This window comes from Trachypithecus francoisi, unplaced genomic scaffold (assembly GCF_009764315.1).
Source record: "Trachypithecus francoisi isolate TF-2019V2 unplaced genomic scaffold, Tfra_2.0 Lachesis_group8, whole genome shotgun sequence".
Lineage (NCBI taxonomy): Eukaryota > Metazoa > Chordata > Mammalia > Primates > Cercopithecidae > Trachypithecus > Trachypithecus francoisi.
This window is the reverse complement of record NW_022681473.1, coordinates 11,578,876-11,602,077: the sequence shown is the minus strand read 5'-3', so window position 1 is coordinate 11,602,077 and position 23,202 is coordinate 11,578,876. Positions and strand designations below refer to the sequence as shown.

The window sequence follows — 23,202 nt, the reverse complement described above, 5'->3', positions numbered from 1 at the left end:
GGCTGAGATGGGCGGATCACCTGAGGTCAGGAGTTTGAGACCAGCCTGACCAACATGGCGAAACCTGTCTCTACTAAAAATACAAAAATTAGCTGGGCATGGTGACGGGCACCTGTAATCCCAGCTACAGGCACTGAGGTGCTGAGGCCTCCCAAAGCAGCTACAGGGAAGCTGAGGCAGAAGAATCACTTGAATCCAGGAGGCGGAGGTCGCAGTGAGCCAAGATCGTGTGCCACTGCACTCCAGCCTGGATGACAGAGCAAGATTCCGTCTCAAAAAAAAAGAATAAAACAGAAAAGGAGAAGCAGTAAATGATCTAAATCTGCATCTAGCCAAGCAAGAAGTCAGTAAGTAATGTTAAATTAGGGAGTTACAGGTGTATACACTTATCTGTAAAAGATGTGGTGCAGCTTTTCCCTGGTGTGATTCCATCCTGCGCAGCTGTTCTCTAGAGCAGTGGTCGTTTATCTCCATCCACCTTCTCTCCCACCTAAGTGCGTGCAGCCACCCAATGGAAGATGCCATGGACATGGACATGAGACCCCGGAACTATCTTTTTGGTTGTGAACTAAAGGCCGACAAAGATGATCACTTTAAGGTGGATAATGATGAAAATAAGCACCAGTTATCTTTAAGAATGGTCAGTTTAGGGGCTGGTGCGAAGGATGAATTGCACATTGTTGAAGCACAGGCAATGAATTACGAAGGCAGTCCAACTAAAGTAACACTGGCAACTTTGAAAATGTCTTTACAGCCAATGGTTTCCCTTGGGGGCTTTGAAATAACACCACCAGTGTCTTCTGGTTGAAGTGTGGCTCAGGGCCAGTGCATATTAGTGGACAGCACTTAGTAGCTGTGGAGGAAGATGCAAGAGAAGATGAAGAGGAGGGGGATGTGAAACTCTTAAGTATATCTGGAAATCAATTGGCCCCTGGAGGTGGTAGCAAGTTTCCACAGAAAAAAGTAAAACTTGCTGCTGATGAAGATGATGATGATGATTTTGATGATGCGGAAACTAAAGAAAAAGTGCCAGTGAAGGAATCTATATGAGATACTCCAGCCAAAAATGCACAAAATTCAAATCAGAATGGAAAAGACTCAAAACCATCGTAAACACCAAGATCAAAAGGACAAGAATCCTTCAAAAAACAGGAAAAAAAACTCCTAAAACACCAAAAGGACCTAGTTCTGTAGAAGACGTTAAAGCAAAAATGCAAGCAAGTATAGAAAAAGGTGGTTCTCGGCCGGGCGCGGTGGCTCAAGCCTGTAATCCCAGCACTTTGGGAAGCCGAGACGGGTGGATCACGAGGTCAGGAGATCAAGACCATCCTGGCTAACATGGTGAAACCCCGTCTCTACTGAAAAAAAAATACAAAAAACTAGCCGGGCGAGGTGGTGGGCGCCTGTAGTCCCAGTTACTCGGGAGGGTGAGGCAGGAGAATGGCGTAAACCCGGGAGGCGGAGCTTGCAGTGAGCTGAGATCCGGCCCCTGCACTCTAGACTGGGCAACAGAGCGAGATTCCGTCTCAAAAAAAAAAAAAAAAAAAAGAAGGAGGCAGGACAGTCAGAGTCTGAGAAGAAAATCGTGATTATGGTGACAGAGAGAGAAGTGATGTAGCAGCAGAAACAGAGGCCAGAGGGAGAGAGAGTTAAAGATGCTAGGCTGCTGGTTTTGGCAATGGAGGATGAGACCATGAGCCAAGGATACAGGCAGCTTGTAGAATCGGGAAAAAACGGATTCTCTTCTGGAGCTTCCCCAAGAGACTCAACCCTGCAGACTCAGTTTGAATTTCTGATCACCAGAACTGTAAGATAATGTGTGTTGTTTGAAGCCAATAAATTTGTGGTAATCCCTCACAATAGGTCACTAGAAGGGGAATGACCGATCCTTAGTGGGATGCCAGGGAGGCTTTGCAGGAGGGGTTCGTTTAAACTGGGCCTTAAGGCAGGAAACGAAGGTAAAAAGGAGTAAAGAGAATTCCCAAGAGTGGTAAAATATGTTATTAGTGTGGGTAAACAAGAAGGGAAGGGATTCTCCCTCCGATCCACAGGAGATCAATCACAGTTTGCCTGGATCTGTCCCTGTTTATGCCCATTGTCCCAGTATAATTTTTTTTTTCTTTTGATTCAGAGTTTCACTCTTGTTGCCCAGGCTGGAGTGCAATGGCGCGACCTCGGCTCACCGCAACCTCCGCCTCCCGGGTTCAAACGATCCTCGTGCCTTAGCCTCCCGAGTAACTGGGATTACAGGCATGCGCCACCATGCCTGGTTAATTTTGTGTTTTTAGTAGAGACAGGGTTTCTCCATATTGGTCAGGCTGGTCTCGCACTCCCGACCTCAGGTGATCCATCCGCCTCGGCCTCTCAAAGTGCTGGGATTACAAGGCTTGAGCCACTGTGCACAGTCTAGCGCAGATTTTCAATCTGCAGTTACAAAACTGTGACACGCCACTTCACGCTTCTCGCCACCAACCCAACCACCCAGCCCCTGGCCTGGTCAGGAGGAGGAGGGTCCCCGCATGCCACTAGTAAGCCCGCGTGGGCCAAGAGCCGAGACTCAGAATAACAGTGAGACTGGTGCGTGCCGGCCGGGCTTCGGTGCTTTACGGGAACTGGGCGGTGCGGCGGCCCCGCCCTCGTGCGCAGGCGCAGAACCGTTGTGGCCGGAGCGGTTGCGGACTGAGCGGTTTCAAGCCGGCGTCCGGGAGCGGCGGTGTTGGGCGACTGCGGGGGCGGCTCGACCCAGCCTGAGGCCTCGGCGTCCGCCTCCCGCGGTGCCCTGGGTAAGTCGGCGGCCCTCCCGGAGCAGCCGCCCGAGACGCGGGAGGGCGAACGAAATAAACGAAAATAGACATTTTCCCGAAGGCGAAATAGACATCCTCCCTAGGCGCCGGGGCTTGGAGGCGGGCGGCAGTGGGCGCGGGGTAACGTCCCCGGGGAAACTGAGACCCCAGCAGGTCCGGGCCGGGGGCGGAGATGAACGCAGGAGGGCGCTGGGCCCTGGGCTCTTCGTACCAAGCTCGACCGAGCCGCCCCTACGCACCCCCAGCTGCGAACCCCGCCTCGCGTAATAGAGACTGGGCATTATCCCAACGGGTCTCCCGAGGACCTTGTGCCCGCGCGGCTTCCTTGGGCTGGCTTTGGACGACACTTTCGCCTTCCTGCTGCCTAGGATCCGCCGACATGAATCCCATCGTAGTGGTCCACGGCGGCGGAGCCGGTCCCATCTCCAAGGATCGGAAGGAGCGAGTGCACCAGGGCATCATCAGAGCCGCCACCGTGGGCTACGGCATTCTCCGGGAGGGCGGGAGCGCCGTGGATGCCGTGGAGGGAGCTGTCGTCGCCCTGGAAGACGATCCCGAGTTCAACGCAGGTAAATGTGCCTTTCAGCTGGTAAATAATGTGAGTCAGGTCAAGCTTCTTCTTCAGAATAAATATAACCTACGTAAAGCGTTAGGGAATCTAATGAGCCTTGGGGTGAAACTCTGTAAAAAAGAAACAATATTTAATTTTTCTACCTGTGATGAAAAGAGTCAAACGCTAAAATATTTGGAGAGATGTATACTGAGCCAAATATGAGTGACCATTGGCCTGTGATACAGCTCTTGGGAAACCCTGAGAACATGTGCTTTTAGAGACATAAGATGTCAATCAATACATACTAGAGGTACATTGGTTCCATCTGGAGAGGCCAGACTAGTGGGGGAGGGGGAGTGGCTTCCAGGTCATAGGTAAGATTCAAAGATTTTCTGATTAACAGTGGTTTAAAGTTTTGTCTAAAGACCTGGAATCCACAGAAGGGAATGTCTGGATTATATAAGGACTTGAAGCTGCAGATGGAAGTAATAGAAGGCGGTTTAGCACGGTGGCTCGCGCCTGTAATCCCAGCACTTTGGGAGGCCAAGGCCGGTGGATCACCTGAGGTCAGGAGTTTGAGACCAGCCTGGCTAACAGGTGAAAACCCATCTCTACTAAAAATACAAAAAAAAAAAAAAGCCAGGCATGGTGGCAGGAGCCTGTAACCCCATCTACTCGGAGGCCGAGGCAGGAGAATCGCTCGAACCTGAGAGGCAGAGGTTGCAGTGAGCCGAGATCATGCCACTACACTCCAGCCTGGGTGACAGAGGGAGACTCTGTCTCAAAAAAAAAAAAAAAAAAAAAAACTGAGAAAAGAAGGTCTGCATAAGATAAGGGGTTGGGGAGACCAAGATTTCCCTTATGCAGAGGAAGTCTCCAGGTAGCAGGCTATTGAGAGAATAGATTGTAAATGTTTCTTATCAGAGTTGATCTCTTCTGAATCAGGAAAAAGGCCTAGGGGATTTTCAGGATCAGGAGAAGGAAGGGGATTCTCTTCAGAATGTAGATTTTCCCCACAAGAGATAACTTTGCAGGACTATTTCAAGATATGGCAAAGAAACATAATTTGGGGTAAAATACTTCACTTTCAGGGCTTACTGTCATGTGATGTCATACTCGAGTCCCACTGCAATTTGGTATCTTATTGCTACAAAGTCTGCTTTGTCAGTCTTAAGATCTGTTTTAATGTAAATGCTGGTCAACTGGGCTTGAATTCCAAAAGGGAGGAGGGAATAATGAGGCATGTCCTACCTCACCTGAGAAGGTTCCAAAGTTTTCAGGTTAACCTTGGAATGCACAGTGTATTCCTTTGTGTTTCGCTTCTTTCACTCAGTTCACCCTTTTTTAGAATACTAAACATTATAGCTAATATGAGTATCTACCATGTATCAGGAAGTAGTCTAAGAAATTTACTTGATTTATGTAATCTGAACATTAAATGAGTTGATCATTGAACTCAAGTTGGTTAACTTGTGTTAAACTAACTCATGTTAACTCATAATGAACATTAAATGATTAACTTACTTATGAGTTAATCACTTAAACTCACTTGAGTTAAATGAGTTAGGTATAAGTTAGGAATAATTATTATCCTCATTTCTCAGATCAGACTAAGTCACAAAAAATTAACTTGCTGGAAGAAGTCATCTCTTTGTTTTAAAATGGAAAACCTAACATCTAGGCTAGGGATTGAAATACTTCTTGGAATTATACCACCCACCCAACATCTGTCAGGGAAAAGAATTTCAGGAAATCTTAATTAATCATCAAATATTTACCGTTTGTTCTGTCCCCTTTACACAGCACTCTTTAACGCTTGTGAAAAATTGTGTAAGTCTACCTGAGACTGGCGCAGTGGCTCACGCCTGTAATCCCAGCAATTTGGAAAGCTGAGGTGGGCGGATCACTTGAGCTCAGGAGTTCAACGCCAGCCTACGCAACATGGCGAAACCCCATCTCTACAAAAAAAAATACAAAAATCAGCTGAGCATGGTGGTATAAGCCTATAGCCCCAGCTGCTCAGAAGGTTGAGAAGGGAATATTCCTTGAGCCCGGGAGGTCAAGGCTGCAATGAGACAAGACTGCGCCACTGCACTCCTGCCTGGGTGACAGAGCGAGACCCTGTCTCTGAAAATAAAACTAAGTCCATCTGAATTTAAAATGAGACCTAATAGTGTGCTTTCATGGCTCCGTTTGTAGAGCCAGAATTTACCAGATGGGGACTGACCTTGCCAGCAGAGGGAGCAGCCAGCTCTTTCTGTGGGTGACTTGTTAAACCATATGCCTCTTAGCACTCAGAGCCCCCTGGGCTGACAAACCCTCACTTATTTACACAGGACCTTCATTTGAAATGGGTCATTCTGGTTTCCGACCATCTCTTATTCTAACTGTTTGTCATCTGCATGAATTGTGAAGCACAGATTAGGGAATTGGAGCAGCTAGTTCTCATTATTTTTGCTCTGTATCCAGAGGCCTTCCTTCTCAATGTCCGCCCTCTCATCTTTCAAATGTCGTCTATTCAGCACATTGAGGAAGAAAAGAGTAGAGCTGAAAAGAAGGAAGCAAAGATTATGGGGGGAAAGGTGGGACTTTTAACAGCATACTGTGTACCTTGGCTTTTCCCAGCCGAGGTCAGTACAGGCAGGCAACATTCCCAGCAGCCTCTGCTGTAATTCTCTAGAATAAATAACTGTTTGGGAACTTCATACAAAAAGCTGACTCTCAGTAGGTATTGAGTTCAGTGGCAGTAATTAGCATTCATGACACAACTTCTCTGAATATTTGTAAAAACATTGTTTATTTACATTCTACTCCTGTTTCAGTATGGATTTTACTTTATGTTTAAAGCTTATTTCATAATAGTTTATTAAAAAGTGGTTGATTTTTAGATACCGACACTGTAAAGATTGAACTTTTAAATTTGAATGCTAGAAATATTCTTTAAAAACTTACTTAGATTGGCAACCAAATGACCATTTGCTTTCACTAGAGTTCAACGATATTTACATAGCACTTGAGATATTCTCTCTACAATTCAATTTAATAAGCTGTTAGAGAATCTTTGAGATAACAGGATTTTTTCTTTTTTGTTGTTGTTTTTTTTTTTTTTTTTTTTGAGACAGTCTCACTCTGTCTCCCAGGCTGGAGTGCAGTGGTGCGATCTCAGCTCACTGCAAACTCTGCCTCTCAGGTTCAAGTGATTCTCCTGCCTCAACCTCTCGAGTAGCTGGGACTATAGGCGCCCACCACCACAACCAGCTAATTTTTTGTGTTTTTAGTAGAGATGGCGTTTCACCGTATTAGCCAGGATGGTCTCGATCTCCTGACCTCGTGATCCACCCACCTCGGCCTCCCAAAGTGCTGGGATTACAGGGGTGAGCCACTGCGCCCGGCTGAAAACAGGGATTTTTTTCATTTATCCACTCTCTTTCTGGACTTACAATGTAGAATCAGTAAGGTAAAAATCTGTGGTGGAGTCTAGGAATTGTTCTTCATTTCTTTGTTTTGAAGATTCCCAGGCAATTCTGAGATACAACCAGGTTTAGAATCTACTAGCCTAATACCATACAATTTTAATGGGTTTGGTGTTGGTTTGTTGGTATAATTTGCATACAGGAAGATCCTCTTTTTAGTATACAGTTCCATGGTGGTGACAGATACATGTAGTCATGTAATTACCACCACAATCAAGATATAAAACAGTTACGTGCCTCTCCCACATCCCTTTGAGTCCACGCCTGCATGCATTCCCAGCCCCTGGCAGCAACTGATCTGTTGTCTATCCCTATAGTTTTGTCATTTCCAGGATGTCTCATGTTTGAAATGTTTGTTTTTTGGTGCTGTAAAGAAATAGTACTCGAACATAAGTTTATTTAGTAAGGCCATTTTTTTTTTTTTTTTGTAGAAAGGGTACACTTGTCACCAGTTTCGTCACGAGAGTATACTGAACAGAGGAGACAGGGTTATTTATAACCTGATGCATTTACCCTACTGCTGTGTCCAGTTTCTATGGGCTGGAACGGGACCGTACGTTTTGTATTTGTCTTGATTGGCTAGCAACTTAGAATTTCTTAAAAGAGGCAAAGGCAGAGGAGAACAAAGGAAGGACGAAGTAACCTGTGGAATGCTGAGAAAGGTAAAAACACCTTTAAATAAGGAAGAGGAACAGGCTACGACCTAATGCTTGCTTGGACCAGTATAAGCCTGCCAGGGCAAAGGTTTAGGCTAAATGGTGGGAGCTAAGAACGTAAAGTACAGTGATTTGTTTATTTCGGCTAGCAGATGCTTAAGGATGTTAGCACAGGTCTTTGAATCAATTTTGCTTCTAAGAGAAGTTGCTGTTTATTCCTAATTAGACAGGGATGAAAGTCTTTGAAGAGGAACCTCCACTTTACTTTTTACACATAAATGGCAGCACTTTCGGAGGCCGAGGCAGGTGGATCATTGAGGCTAGGAGTTCAAGAGCAGCCTGTCCAATATGGCAAAATGCTGTGTCTACTAAATATACAAAAATGAGCCAGGCATGGTGTGGTGCACCTGCAATCCCAGCTACTCAGGAGGCTGAGGCACGAGAATCACTTGAACCTGGAAGGGGGAGGTTGCAGTGACTCAAGATTACGCCGCTGCACTCCTGCCTGAGCAGCAAAGGGAGACTCTGTCTCAAAAAAAAAAAAATCATAAATGGAATCATGCAATGTGTAGCCTTAGTCTGGATTCTTCAGTTAACATAATGCATTAGAGTGTTGCCCATGTGGACATGGATATCAGTAGTTTTTCCCTTTGTATTGAGCAGTATTCCGTTGTATGAATATGCCACAGTTGGTTTAACCGTGTAACAGCTAAAGGACGTGTTCCATTTGGGGCCATTATAAATAAAATCACTGTACACATGTGCATACAGGTGTTTATGTGGACATAAGTTTTTATCTCCCTTAAGTGAATACCTGGAAGTGGGACTACTGGCTTATGGCAAGAATTTAACTTAAGTAGAAACTACCAGCCAGGCGCCCTGGCTCAATCCTGTAATCCCAGCACTTTGGGAGGCTGAGGCAGGCGGATCACCTGAGGTCAGAAGTTCAAGACCAGCCTGGCGAAACCCTGTCTCTGCTAAAAATACAAAAATTAGTCGAGTGCAGTCGTGGGCGCCTGTGGTCCCAGCTGCTCGGGAAGCTGAGGCAGGAGAATCGCTTGAACCTGGGAGGTGGAGGTTGCACTGAGCTGAGATGGCGCCACTGCGCTCCAGCCTGGGTGACAGAGTGAGACCCTGTCTCAAAAAAGAAAGAAAATAAAAGAAAAGAAACTGCCAAACTTTTACATTCCCACTATCAATGTATGAAAGTTCCACTTAGAGGCCGGGCGCAGTGGCTCATGCCTGTAATCGCATCACTTTGGGAGGCCAACATGGGCGGATCACGAGTTCAGGGGTTTGAGACCAGCCTGGCCAACATAGTGAAACCCTGTCTCTCCTAAAAATACAAAAATTAGCCAGTTATGGTGGCACACGCCTGTAGTCCCAGCCACGCGGGAGGCTGAGGCAGGAGAATCACTTGAACCTGGGAGGCGGAGGCTGGAGTGAGCCAAGATTGCACCACTGCACTCCAGTCTGGGCAACAGAGTGAGACTCCATCTCCAAAAAAAAAAGAAAGAAAGTAAGTTCCATTTAATCCACATCTTCACCAGCACTAACTAGTGTCAGCGTTTTTTATTTTAGCCATTCCAGTAGGCATATAGTGAAATCTTATTATGGTGTTGATTTGCGTTTCCCTAAATGGGAAGTAATATTTAACATCTTCTCATGTGCTTTTTTGTCATTCATTTCTTTTTTTTATTTTATTTTTTTTTCTTTTTGAGATGGAGTCTCACTCTTGTTGCCCAGGCTGGAGAGCAGTGGCACAATCTCAGCTCACCGCAACTTCTGCCTCCTGAGTAGCTAGGATTACAGGGTGTGTGACCCCACACCCAGCTAATTTTTGTATTTTTAGTAGAGATGGGATTTCATCATGTTGGCCAAACTGATCTTGAACTCCTGACCTCGTGATCACACATCTCAGCCTTCTAAAGTGCTGGGATTACAGGCATGGGCCACTGCGCCTGGCCTGTTGTTCATATTTCTTCAGTGAAGTGTCAAAGTCTTGCTGATTTTTTTGTTGGTGTTGTTGCTCACTATTGAGTTTTCAGAGTTGTTTATATATTCTAGATGGACCTTTTATCAGTTGCGCCAATGTGGTCTGCAGATATTTTCTTCCAGGCTGTGGTTTGTCTTTTCTTTCTCAGTATTTTATTGCAAAAAGCAGAAGTTCTCAGTTTTGCAGAAGTCCAGTTTATCAGTTTTTTTTTTAAATCAGTCATGATTTTTGTGTTATATCTTAATATTTGCTTAACCCAGCATTGCAAACATTTTTCTTATGTTGTCTTCTAGAAGTTTTAGGTCTGTGATTCACTTTGAATAAATTTTTGTATAAGATGCAAGGTATATATCAAGGTTCCATTTTTTATTTTTGTTGGTTTTTTGTTGTGGCTACATAGTAGGTGTATTTATTTGTGGGAGTACATGAGATACTGTGATACAGACATGCAATGCTTAATAATCAGAGTAAATGGGATATTCATCCCTTCAAGCATTTATCCTTTGTGTTATAAACAATTCTATTCTTTTAGTTATTTTTAAATGTATAATTAAATTATCAACTATAGTCACTGTTGTTCTATCAAATACTAACTCTTATTCTATTTTTTGTACCCATTGCCTATCCCCCCTTCTGCCCCAAACCCACTGTCTTCCCAGCCTCTGCTAACCATCTTTTTACTCTCTGTCTTCATAAGTTCAATTGCTTTGAATTTTAGCTTCCACAAATAAGTGAGAACATATGAAGGTTGTCTTTTTGTGCCTGACTTATTTCACTTACCGTAATGACCTCCAGTTCCATCCATGTTGTTGCAAATGACAGAATCTCATTCCTTTTTATGGCTGAGTAGTACTCCATTGTGTATATGTATCATTTCTTTATTCATCTGTTGATGGACACCTAGTTAGCTTCCAAATCTTGGCTACTGTGAACAATGCTGCAGCAAGCAAGGAGTGCAAATAAATCCTCCATATACTGATTTCCTTTCTCTTGGGTGTATAGCCAGCAGTGGGATTGCTGTATCATATAGTAGCTCTATTTTTAGTTTTTTAAGGAACTCAGGGTTGTTTTTTGTTTTTGTTTGTGTTTTTTCCTGGAGTGCAGTGGCGTGACCTCGGCTCACTGCAACCTCCACCTCCTGAGTTCAAGCAGTTCTCCTGCCTCAGCCTCCCAAGTAGCTGGAATTACAGGCACCCACCACCATGCCTGGCTCATTTTTGTATCTTTAGGGGAGACAAGGTTTCACCATGTTGACCAGATTGGCCTTGAACTCCTGACCTCAAGTGATCCACCTGCCTCAGCCTCCCAAAGTACTGGGATAACAGACGTGAGCCACCACCCCTGGCGCAGCACCGATTGTTGAAAAGGCATATTGCAAGTCCCCTGGTTATGCACACTTCTGTCCAACGTGGCCACAAATCAAGGGTTACCATGACCCCCTCCTCAGGCTTGATAATTTGCTAGGGTGGCTCATAGAACTCAGGAAAACATTTATGTTTACCAATTTATTATAAAGAAGATGATAGAGCAGTGGTCTCCAACCTGTTTGGCACCAGGGACCAGTTTCGTGGAAGACAGTTTTTCCACAGAGACTCGCAGGCACAGTTCATAACAGGGTGCACACTCCTATGAGAATCTGATGCTGCTGCTGGTCTGACAGGAGGCGGAGCTCGGGCAGTAATGCTCACTCACCTCCTGCTGTGGGGCCCGGTTCCTAACAGACCACAGACCAGTACCGGTACCGGGGGGTTGGGGACCCCTGTGATGAAGGATACAGATGAAGAGTTGCACAGGGCGAGGAGGTCAGTTCCGTTCGGACGCTGTCTATCTGGGGTCACAGTCCAATCCCACAGGTTCAGGACTCAGTCCCATAAGACTGTGTCCTACTTCGGATGCCAATCTTGAGTAGTAGCTTGTCACTTCTACTTCTGACCAACCAGCTATAAATCAGGGTTCCCATGACTACCTCCTCGAGTTCAGTTAATTTGCTAGAGCAGCTCGCAGAACTCAGAGAAATGTATTGACCAGTTTATTGTATGAATAATGGATATAATGGAGGATACAGACAGAGATGAAGAGATGCAGAGGGCCAGGTGTGGGGGAAGGGGTGTGGAACTGCCCTGCCGTCTTCAGCACACTGCCCTCCTGGCACCTTCACATATCCAGCAATCCAAAAGCTCTCCCGTCATCATCCCTTACGGGTTTTTAATGAAGGCTTCTGTGCGACTGAGTAACAAATATAAGAAGTCATGTTTGCTCATTTCTGCATGCCAACGTCATTTCACAAAGCCCCTGACTCTGTGCTGATGTGCAGATGTGCAAAGAATGATTTGAAGAAAACTGGATAGAGCACACGGCCTCCATGTCGCTTGCCTGAGTCACTGTATGTCTTAAAAGATAAATGGGCCGGGCACAGTGTCTCACGCCTGTAATCCCAGCACTTTGGGAGGCCGAGGTGGGTGGATCACAAGGTCAGGAGTTCGAGACCGGCCTGGCCAAGATGGTGAAACCCCCGTCTCTACTAAAACTATAAAAATTAGCCAGGCGTGGTGGCAGGCTCCTGTAATCCCAGCTACTTGGGAGGCTGAGGCAGAAGATTGCTTGAACCCGGGTGGCACAGGTTGCAGTGAGCTGAGATCACACCACTGCACTCCAGCCTGGGCATGAGACTGTCTCAAAAAAAAAAAAAAGTGGTAAATGATATATGATCCTAGTCCTTGCCTTTTCCTACACTTAAGATGACATCTGGGCTGAGTGCGGTGGCTCACACCTGTAATCCCAGCACTTTGGGAGGCTGAGGCAGGTGGGTCACCTGAGGTCAGGAGTTCGAGACCTGCATGACCAACATGGGGAAACCCCGTCTCTACTAAAACTACAAAAATTAGCCAGGCGTAGTGGTGAGTGCCTGTAATCCCAGCTACTCAGGAGGCTGAGGCACGAGAATCACTTGAACCCAAGAGACAGAGATTGTGGTGAGCCGGGATGGAGCTGAATTTGTCTCACGCCAAGTACTCCAGCCTGGGCGACAGAGCGAGACTCCATCTCAAAAAAAAAGGATAACATCTGAGAGGATTAGTGATTATACATACCTCTGTCATCTATAGCCAGATGTACTCTTGCACCCAAACTTTGATGTGATTCTGCTTTAATGTAACTTCTGAGCAAGTCTCATGTAACCTCTGAGCCTGTACTAACCCTGCACAACCTGTGTATCAGCTGTGAGCAGAGACACGGTTTGGGAGCAGTTTGAAGCACCTCTCTGAAGGACCCCTCCGTACTGTAGTCATCAGTCTGTAGTCCTCAGTAAGATTTCTAAATAAAACGAATTCTTTAAAAGCTCAATTTTTTTTTCTCTAGTTGGCATTTCATGGCATAGGCACAGTTGATTAAACCATTGGCCATTGGTTATCGACCTTCAACCTCCCTCCCCCTCCCCGGAGGTAGAGAGGTGAGACTGAAAGTTCTGCCCCTCTAATCACATGGTTGGTTCCCTGGCAACCAGCTCCCCATTTTGAGGCTATCCAGCCCCTAACCATCGGTCATCTCATTGGCATACAAAAAGATACTTTACCACTTTGGAGCTTCCAAGTGTTTTAGGAGCTGTGTGTCAGGAAACAGGAAGACCAAACTTTGTGTCCAGGCCTTCCACATCTGTGGATTTACCTAATCTCAGGTTGAAAATATTTGGGGAAAAAAAAATCCATATAAGCCTGCCTTTGCAGGCCAGTTGTGGTGGCTCATGACTAATCCCAGCACTTTGGGAGGCTGAGGCGGGTGGATCACCTGAGGTCAGGAGGTCGAGGCCAGCCTGGCCAACATGTGAAACCCCATCTCTACTATAAATACAAAAATTAGCCGGGCGTGGTGGCTCATACCTGTAATCCCAGCTACTCGGGAGGCTGAGGCAGGAGAATCATCTGAACCCGGGAGATGGAGGTTGCAGTGAGCCAAGATCACGCCACTGCACTCCAGCCTAGGCAGCAGAGCAAGACTCCTTCTCAAAGAAAAAAAAGAGAAATGAAAGGGGGTTAAAACTGTCCTCTTGTGTGCTGAATTGTTTCTGGGTGAGGCCACAGGGGAGGGGTTTGGCAGGTCCAGGTGGAGCTGTGCATGTCAGACATGCATAAAAACCTAAAAAGATATTGCAAAAGGCCAGTCTGCAGTAGTGGTGGTATCTGAAGGAATGGCGGGCAGTCTGTGTCTGCACCTCATTAGAATCAGGTTCACCTCCTCCCCCAGCTTGATGAACTTTTTATTTTTTTGAGATGGAGTCTTGCTCTGTTGCCCAGGCTAGAGTACAATGGCATGATCTCGGCTCACTGCAACCTCCGCCTCCCAGATTCAAGTAATTCTCCTGTCTCAGCCTCCTGAGCAACTGGGATTACAGGCATGCACCGCCACGCCCAACTAATTTTTGTATTTTTAGTAGAGACGGAGTTTCACCATGTTGGCCAGGCTGGTCTCGAACTCGTGACCTCATGATCCTCTCACCTCAGCCTCCCAAAGTGCTGGGATTACAAGCATGAGCCACTGCGCCCAGCCTAGATGAACTTTCATTCACTTTACAAAAGCAGTTGCCTTTGGGGCAAGGCCTGTTATCCTTTTAACTATAGCCTAAATGTCTCAAAGTTAGCTCCGCCCAGCAGCCCAGGAATAATTACGGGAAAGGCAAGATAGGGTGATGTGTTAGCTCAAATCTCTTTCACTGCCGTAATTTTCTCACTGAAATCATTTTTGCAAAGGCAGTTTCAGTATTTCCAGGGGTCCTACATCCAATTCCCTACGGATACCAAGGCACAGCTGTATGTGTTTCTCCATATAGATCACAGCATGACATCCTCCCTAACAACTGGCAATCACTTAATCTGTTTCTTATCACTATTATTTTGAGAATGTTCTGTAAATGGAATTGTTACCAGACCCCAAGAGAAGGTTCTTGGATCTCACGCAAGAAAGACTTCAGGACGAGTCTGTAAAGTGAAAGCAAGTTCATTAGGAAAGTAAAGGGATAAAGCATGGCTACTCCGTAGAGCAACCCCAAGGGCTGCTGGTTGCCCATTTTTGTATGACATTTTGTATGGGCATTTTGTATGACATTTTTGTACGGACATTTTGCCGAGATCACACCACTGCACTCCAGCCTGGGCAACAGAGTGAAACTGTGTCTAAAAAAAAAAAAAAAAGACTGGGTGCTGTGGCTCACGCCTGTAATCCCAGCACTTTGGGAGGCTGAGGCGGGCAGATCACGAGGTCAGGAGATCGAGACCATCCTGGCTAACACGGTGAAACCCCGTCTCTACTAAAAAATACAAAAAATTAGCCGGGTGTGGTGGTGGGCACCTGTAGTCCCAGCTACTGGGGAGACTGAGGCAGGAGAATGGCATGAACCTTGGAGGAAGAGCTTGCAGTGAGCTGAGATTGCACCACTGCACTCCAGCCTGGGTGACAGAGCGAGACTCCGTCTCCAAAAAAAAAAAAAAGAAAGCAGCAGCAGCCTCAGAATGAAACCTACCCCTTTTTGGCACCTTCCTAATACAATCTGAGAGTGTCTTGATTTCTCCTTCGTTCCTGAAGAATATTTTTGCTGGATATGGAATTCTGGATTGATAGTTCTTTTCTTCAGCACTTAAAAATGCTGTTCTTCCTTCTGGCCTCCATGGTTTCTGTTGGCAAATTGTTTTGTCATTAAAATTGGTTTCTCCCCTATAGGTACGGTGTCATTTCTCTCTTGCTAATTTGAAATTTTTTTGTCTTTAGTTCGCTGGTGGTTTGATTATGATGTGTCTTGGTGTGAATGTCTTTGTGTTTAGTCCTATTTCGGGCTTGCTCACCTTCTTAAATTGGTAGATTTATGCTTTTTGCCAAATACTAGGAATTTTCAGCCATTATTTTTGTTTTGTTTTTTCTAAGACCACCAGATCGGGCGCAAAGGAACCAGTGACTAGGCAAGGGTAGGAGCAAAACTGCAAGTTTATTTTGGTCACCTAGCTTCAGGGGAAGAAGGTGGGTAAGGAGAGGTCTGTTGGCCTCCGGCAAATGAGGCCCACAGAGTTCTCCGTGCTGCCCTCGGACGGAGTTCCGACAGTCCCGACCGCAGTGGGGAAGCTGGGAAGTCCGCGCGTGGCACTCGTCCGGAGCGGCTTTTCTGGGAGTGGGAGGGCGATAGGCGGGGCACGGGCGTGTCCGGGGGCGTTCCGCAGGTGCGACCAGGTAAATCTTGGTCTCTTCAGATTGACGTCACCTGGCGCATGCCCAGTTGGTCTGCACCTTCCCGGGCGTCGGCTGCATTTTCGCGCGCGCGGGAAATGTTGGGGGGGATGAAGAACCCGGAAGTGCGCCATCTTGCCTCCGTTCGTCCAAACAGTCCAACCTTTTATTGGTAATAGTGATAAAGGGGCGCCGTGGTCTGTCTGGCTACTTCCTGCTGTTAAGGGGCGTTGTTAAGGTCGGGGCCCATGGTTGGCATTTGGACGCACGGATGAAGAATAAAATAAGGCACAGTATTAGTATAGGAACGAGGTATGGAAGCATTTGTCGGAATATGGCAAAACCCAGAAGGAAGGTCCTGGCAAGGTTGGGGTGTTAAGGTTTTGTATCTCAGTTTTTTATTTTATTGAGGGTTTGAATGTTAGTGTCTACTAGGCCTGACTTGCTAACATAATAGCAGCACTCTTCTCCAAGGAAGAGACAAGTGCCTCCTTTTTCAGCTGTAAGCAAGTCTAGGGCTCGCCTGTTTTGGGCAGCTACTTAGGCTATTGAGGTAGTTCGGCGCTGCAGGGAGGCCAGGCTTTCAGCTGATTCCAATAACTAGAGGGAGGACAACAGCCCGTTTTTTTTACGGGGGTGTCGTAGTGGCATGGAAAGTTGCTGGAAAAGCTCTGCTACTTCTGCCTGGCTGTATAAAGTTAGACTGGGGACCAAGGACACGGGGACATAGAGGGATCAGTTAATGGCTGTATGGTTAAGAGTTTTAGAGAGAGATCAGTTGCACGAGAAATAGCCTTCAATGGGGGCTGTTTGGCCTCCATTGGGTGCCTGAGTATGATTACCTCAGGATGAATTTGGAGTTGAATAACGGAAAGGAAGGATTGGGCAGTTTGGACGAGAAATAGCCTTCAATGGGGGCTGTGTGGCCTCCATTGGGTGCCTGAGTATGATTACCTCAGGATGAATTTGGAGTTGAATAACGGGAAGGAAGGATTGGGCAGTTTGGACTTCTGGTATAGTGGCGCCTGGAGTGTAAGTGAATTGTGGGATGTTTGACCAGTTGTGTTGAAGGCCATGGGCAGGGGGCTGCCACTAGGTGGGGGCCTTCTAAAGCCTCACAGAGGAAGCAGTGGGAGAGATTGGTTATATTCACAGTGTAGGTTAAGTCTAGCCTTTGGCAGATAAGTGCGAGCCATGAGAAAGGGGTCTCTATTGTGTGGAGAGAAGTTTGATAGCCTTAAGGAAGGCAACTGGCAGAGCTATGTACTACTGAGTGTGTTCGGCTGTCTGTGGCCAAGTTTCAGTGATGAGAAAAAAAATTGCCATACAGTAGGCGGACTAGCAAAGGTCTGAGTGTATGAGTGAAACAGCAATATAAGTATAAAATGAGACTTCATTTTCCGTGTAGTCACGGAGTGTCCCTTGCCACTGGAGATGTTCAATGAAGGTTAGGAGATGGGAGAACCACTGCTCTGGACTATTGTCTGGAGGTAGATATGGGTCAGGGGTTATGTATTGAAAGTCTGATAGGTTTATGTAGAAGATGGTGAGAAAGCGAGCTAAGCGCCAGGGGTCAGGGAGCATAAACTAGTTAAGAAAGTTTTGTAAGTTTGAGGCGAGTGGGGGAAAGTTGAACTGATGTCCACTGATTGTTCCCGGTGGGGGCCCTCTTTAGCTGGGAATGAGGAATGAGTGTGCAGAGTAGTTGTTGGCCAGGCAGCAACTGAAGAGTGGAGTTTTTCGTGGGGTGGATGGCTTTCCGCTTACTCCTACTATAGAGATATTGGATGGAAGGCTAGGTCCAGAGAAGGACGGCAAAACAGAATAGGTAGCCTCGCTGTTGATTAAAAAATTGATTGTCTTACCCGCTACCAGGAGAGTTACCCACGGCTCTGCGAGGGTGATGGGGGTCCCCGAGTCTCGGCACCTTCAGTTGTAGTTGTCGTCCAGATGTAGGAGCTGGAAGGAGCTCCCAGGATCCTGGGAAAGGGGGTCACGTGGAGACGCAGCACCTGTTCTCAGGGTGGGGCAATCAGACTTCCAGTGTCCTCCCTGCTGGCAAGCAGGGCAGGGGGTTGCTGGTGGACGAGGGTTGGGACATTCACTGGCCCAACGTCCTGATGCCTTGCACTTATAGCAAGGCTGCGTTGGGGCTCGGGGACCTTGCGGACACCTATTGGCATAGTGTCCCGCCTTGCCGCACTTATAGCAGGCTCCTTTTGTAGCCTTGGAGTCTGCGGAGTGTGTACTCTCTGGTCTGGGGTTACAATTGGGCCGTAAAGCCGCTGCTAGGAGTTGGGCCTTCTGTTTGAGGCGTGCCTGTCGCACTGCCTCAGCCGTCTCCTCTCTGGAGTTATAGACCTTAAAGGCTAATTTAACCAGATCTTGTATTGGTGCCTGAGGACCATCCTCTACCTTTTGAAGTTTCTTACGAATGTCAGGAGCTGATTGAGAAATGAAATAAGACGCCAAAATGGTGGCCCCTGTGGGGGAGGCCGGATCTAACCGGGTATATTGGGTTAGAACCTCAGTCAGCCTATTTAAGAATGCGGCTGGATTTTCTTCTGGATTTTGAATAATTTCTTTTAATTTGTTAAAATTTACAGTTTTGTTTGAGGCTGTTTGCATACCAGCCAACAAACACTGAACCATTATGTCTCGCCTACGGCGCCCAGGCTCGTTTGCTTGGTAGTTCCAGTCTGGGTCTGCCGAGGGTACTGCTTGCTCCCCTAGTGGGATGGTGGCATCAGTTAAATGTAATTGGTTGGTGTGCTGCCTGGCGGCCGCTAGGATGCGCTCTTGCTCCTCAGGTTTAGGGTGGAGGTTAGGATAACCTGGAGGTCATGCCAAGTTAAGTCATAGGCCTGACAAAGATATCTAAATTCCTTTATGTAAACGGTGGGATTAGCTGAGAAATCCCCTAAACGCTTTTTAATTTTGGAAAGATCGGCCAATGAAAAAGGGACATGTACTCTGACTACCCCCTCTGCCCCAGCCACCTCTCGCAAAGGCGCTAACACTGTAGGAGGGTGTGGGGCAGGAGTGGAGGCATCAGCAGGGCACTTAGAGCGGGTGTGTGCAGAGACAGGAGACTCAAGACAGCCAGTTGGGGGCCCCGAAGGAAGCACGGGACTGAGTGGATTACTAGTAGGTAAGGAAGAGGAAGGAGGAGTCCGGGCGGAGGGAGGAGAAGTATAGGGCGGAAGTGAGGGAAACCCTAGATCCTCCGGCTGAACAGAAAGGAATGAAGACTCCTCTTTTTCGGGTTCCTGTGAGCCGGCGTCCTTGGCTAGCATAACTTGGGCCGAAGAGCACCAGCTACACAGGTCGGGACGAGAGCGTAAGGCCCAAAAGCCTTGTATGTAATTAATTTCGGACCACTTGCCTAGCCACTGGCAGAAATTGCTGAGGTCGATCACGCCACAGTGGAAAGGAAAATTAACCGCTTCCTCCTAAGGTCTTGTTCAAGCTGTAAGGTTTTTAAATTGGCTAGGAGGCACCCCAAGGGGGTGCTCTTTGGAAATTTGGACTGGGGGTTTCCCATTTGTTTCCTCTTTACCGACACAATGGACCCAATGGACATGGGAATGGATCCCTGCCTGGCTTCAAAGCGTCCTTTGGAACCAGCAGAGACAGACGAGAGGCTCTTGAAGCCTAAGTGGAGATTACCTTCAGGCGGACGTCTCCGTCCTGAACGGGTCTCCCGAGCCACGTGGTGGCTCCAAATGGACCCCGGACCTGCGCAGGATTTCTGGCCGAGGGAGGTAAAGAGGAGACAAGGGCACTTACCCCAGAGAGGCCGTGAGAGTGAGGGAAGCGGGTCTCAGGTCCTGGTCCGTCTGTGGCGTGGAGCGAGGAGGAGGAGGAGGAGGCTCCCCAGGCCCTGGGGGCCCCGAGGAGGGGTCTCCTCCCGGGTTCGGCACCAACTGTTTTGTTTTTTCTTTTTTTTTTTTTTTTTTTTTTTTTTGAGGTGGAGTCTCGCTCTGTCGCCCAGGCTGGAGTGCAGTGGCCGGATCTCAGCTCACTGCAAGCTCCGCCTCCGGGTTTATGCCATTCTCCTGCCTCAGCCTCCCGAGTAGCTGGGACTACAGGCGCCCGCCACGTCGCCGGCTAGTTTTTGTATTTTTTAGTAGAGACGGGGTTCACAGTGTTCGCCAGGATGGTCTCGATCTCCTGACCTCGTGATCCGCCCGTCTCGGCCTCCCAAAGTGCTGGGATTACAGGCTTGAGCCACCGCGCCCGGCCTTTTTTTTTTTTTTTTGAGACGGAGTCTTGCTCTGTCGCCGGGCTGGAGTGCAGTGGCCGGATCTCAGCTCACTGCAAGCTCCGCCTCCCGGGTTCCCGCCATTCTCCTGCCTCAGCCTCCCGAGTAGCTGGGACTATAGGCGCCCGCCACCTCGCCCGGCTAGTTTTTTGTATTTTTTAGTAGAGACGGGGTTTCACCGTGTTAGCCAGGATGGTCTCGATCTCCTGACCTCGTGATTCGCCCGTCTCGGCCTCCCACAGTGCTGGGTGTTTTGTTTTTTCTAAGACCACCAGATCGGGCGCAAAGGAACCAGCGACTAGGCAAGGGTAGGAGCAAAACTGCAAGTTTATTTTGGTCACCTAGCTTCAGGGGAAGAAGGTGGGTAAGGAGAGGTCTGTTGGCCTCCGGCAAATGAGGCCCACAGAGTTCTCCGTGCTGCCCTCGGACGGAGTTCCGACAGTCCCGACCGCAGTGGGGAAGCTGGGAAGTCCGCGCGTGGCACTCGTCCGGAGCGGCTTTTCTGGGAGTGGGAGGGCGATAGGCGGGGCACGGGCGTGTCCGGGGGCGTTCCGCAGGCGCGACCAGGTAAATCTTGGTCTCTTCAGATTGACGTCACCTGGCGCATGCCCAGTTGGTCTGCACCTTCCCGGGCGTCGGCTGCATTTTCGCGCGCGCGGGAAAAGTTGGGGGATGAAGAACCCGGAAGTGCGCCATCTTGCCTCCGTTCGTCCAAACAATTTTTTTGAATACTTCTCATTCCCACCCATTTTCTCCTCCCCTCTGGCAGTCTAATGACTTGAATGTTAGTTCTTTTGTTATGGTCCCACTCGGCTGCTGGGCTTTGTTCATTTTGTGTTTTCCAGGCCCTGTTCTGCTGTTCAGACTGAGTGATTTCTAAGTCCAGTATTACATTTTTTCAGCTCTAACTTCCATTTGGTTTTTCTTTACATCTTATATTTCTTTGCTGAAACTTAATAATTTTTTTAGTTATTTCAAGTTCATTGAAGCATTTTTATGATGCTGCTTTTTTTTTTTTTTTTTTTAAGGGACAGAGTCTCAGTCTGTCACCCAGGTTGGAGTATGGTGGTATAATCACAGCTTACTGCAACCTCGAACCCCTGGGTCAAGTGATTCTCTTGCCTCAGCCTCCCAAGTAGCTAGGGCTTTGACTGTGTGCTACGATGCCCAGCTAATTTTTTTTTTTTTTAAGATGGGATCTTGCTATGTTGGCCAGGTTGGTCTTGAATTCCTGGCCTCCAGAGATGCTTTTGCCTCAGCCTCCCAAAGTGCTGGGATTACAAAGCACAGGTATGAGCCACCATGCCTGGCCAATGGCTGCTTTAAAATTCCTGTCAGGTAATTCTAACATCTGTGTCATCTTGGTGTTGTCATCTGTTAATTGTTTTTCCTTAGGTTGAGCTGTTCTTGGTTCTTCGTATGATGAGTGATCTTCTCTTGGATTCTAGACATTTTAAATATTATGTTTTAAGACTTTGGATCTTATTTATTTAAATCTTTTATCAGGTCTTCTCTCACCTGTGCGGATCAGTGTAAGGGGATGCTGCCTTGTTATTGCCAGGTGGAAAAGATGTGAGCTTCTTTGGCAGAAGAAAGTAGATGTCTAAGCCACATACCTGGACTTGATTCCTTGCTCTTTACCCAGAAGACATCTGATATTGGGAAAGTTGCCTTTTTGGTTTCCTCACCTGTTACATTGGCATGTCATCAGGGCAGCAAACACTTACTGTTTACCTACACATGCTAGACATTATTCTAAGTGTTGAATATGCAATAGCTACCTCATTGATGGTTGTAAGGATTAAACGAGTTGATGTTCTTACTCCTGAGGAAACAAGCACAAAGAGATTGAGAAGCATGGCTGGATTTGTAGGCATTATCTGGGCAGAGAAATATGAAGAAAGGGTGCTAGTGGTAAAAACAACAGCATGTGCAAAGGCACAGAGACACGCAGGTTCCTGGTATACAGTAGCCCTCCCTTATCTATGGGGGATGTGTTCAAACCCCCAGTGGGTTCCTGAAACCACCAATGATACTCAACCTTTTATCAACTGGTTTGGTTTTTTTTTTTTTTTTCATATATGCATTAATTGGCCACAGTAAGAGATTAATAACAACTGATAATAAAATAGAACAATTATAACAGTATACCAGCATCACTACTCTTGTGCTTTGAGATCATTATTAAGTAAAATAAGGGTTTCTTGAACACAAGCACTGACAGGTGCTACTGCAGTTGATCTGCTTAATATTCAAGACAACTGCTAAGTGACTAACAGGCAGGTAACCTATAGAGTGTGGATATGCTGGACAAGGGGAGGAATCGCATCCCTCTGAAGGACAGAGTAGGATGGTGCGAGAAGTGTTTATTTCTGGAATTTTCCATTTAATAATTTGGGGCCACGGTTGACCCAGGATAGCTAAAACCCCAGAAGCAAGGCTATAGAGAAGGGGACTACTGTATTCAGGGAAAGCTAATATTTCAGTAAAATATAGCCAAAGAGAGAAAATGAAGCTGGAAAAGCAGTTAGTTCAAAGGCCAGTTAGGAAGGGCTTTGTACTTTTTATTTTGTAGGTCATGGAGTGCCAAGTCAGATTTCTCTTTTTTTTTTGAAACGGAGTCTCACTCGTCACCCTTGGCTCATGGCAACCTCCGCCTCCCGGGTTCAAGTCATTCTCCTGCCTCAGCCTCCCAAGTAGCTAGGATTACAGGCACACACCACCATGCCTGGCTAGTTTTTATACTTTTAGTAGAGACAGCGTTTCACCATGTTGGCCAAGCTGGTTTCAAACTCCTGACCTCAAGTAATCCGCCTGCCTCCTTCTCCCAAAGTGCTGGGATTACAGGCATGAGTCACCACATCCAGCCTCCAAGTCAAGATTTCTCTCTTTTTTTTTTTGAGACAAAGTCTTGCTCTGTCGCCCAGGCTGGAGTGCAGTGTCGTGATCTCGGCTCACTGCAGCCACCACCTCCCAAGTTCAAGCCATTCTCCTGCCTCAGCCTCCCGAATAGCTGTGACTACAGGTGCGGGCCACCATGCCCAGCTAATTTTTTGGATTTTCAGTAGAGACGGGGTTTCACATGTTAGCCAGGATGGTCTCGATCTCCTGACCTCATGATCTGCCCACCTCGGCCTCCCAGAGTGCTGAGATTACAGGCATGAACCACGGTGCCCAGCCAAGGTTTCTCTCTTAAAAAAAAAAAAGTTTCTCTGGCAATGGAATAGAGGATGGATTAAAGGGGGCAAA

General features: G+C 47.1%; 1 protein-coding gene and 1 pseudogene across 1 annotated transcript in view; both read left to right on the top strand.

Annotated features, from left to right (window-relative positions):
- The first annotated feature begins 511 nt into the window (after positions 1-511).
- LOC117080678 lies at positions 512-3,071 on the top strand (annotated as a pseudogene).
- Positions 2,513-23,202, top strand: part of ASRGL1 (asparaginase and isoaspartyl peptidase 1) — a 41,249-nt gene continuing 20,559 nt past the window's right edge. The window contains exons 1-2 of the mRNA XM_033207906.1: positions 2,513-2,783; positions 3,173-3,373. Of these exons, the coding sequence (XP_033063797.1) occupies positions 3,184-3,373 (190 nt within the window). The 5' untranslated portion in view covers positions 2,513-2,783; positions 3,173-3,183. The remainder of the gene's footprint in view (positions 2,784-3,172; positions 3,374-23,202) is intronic.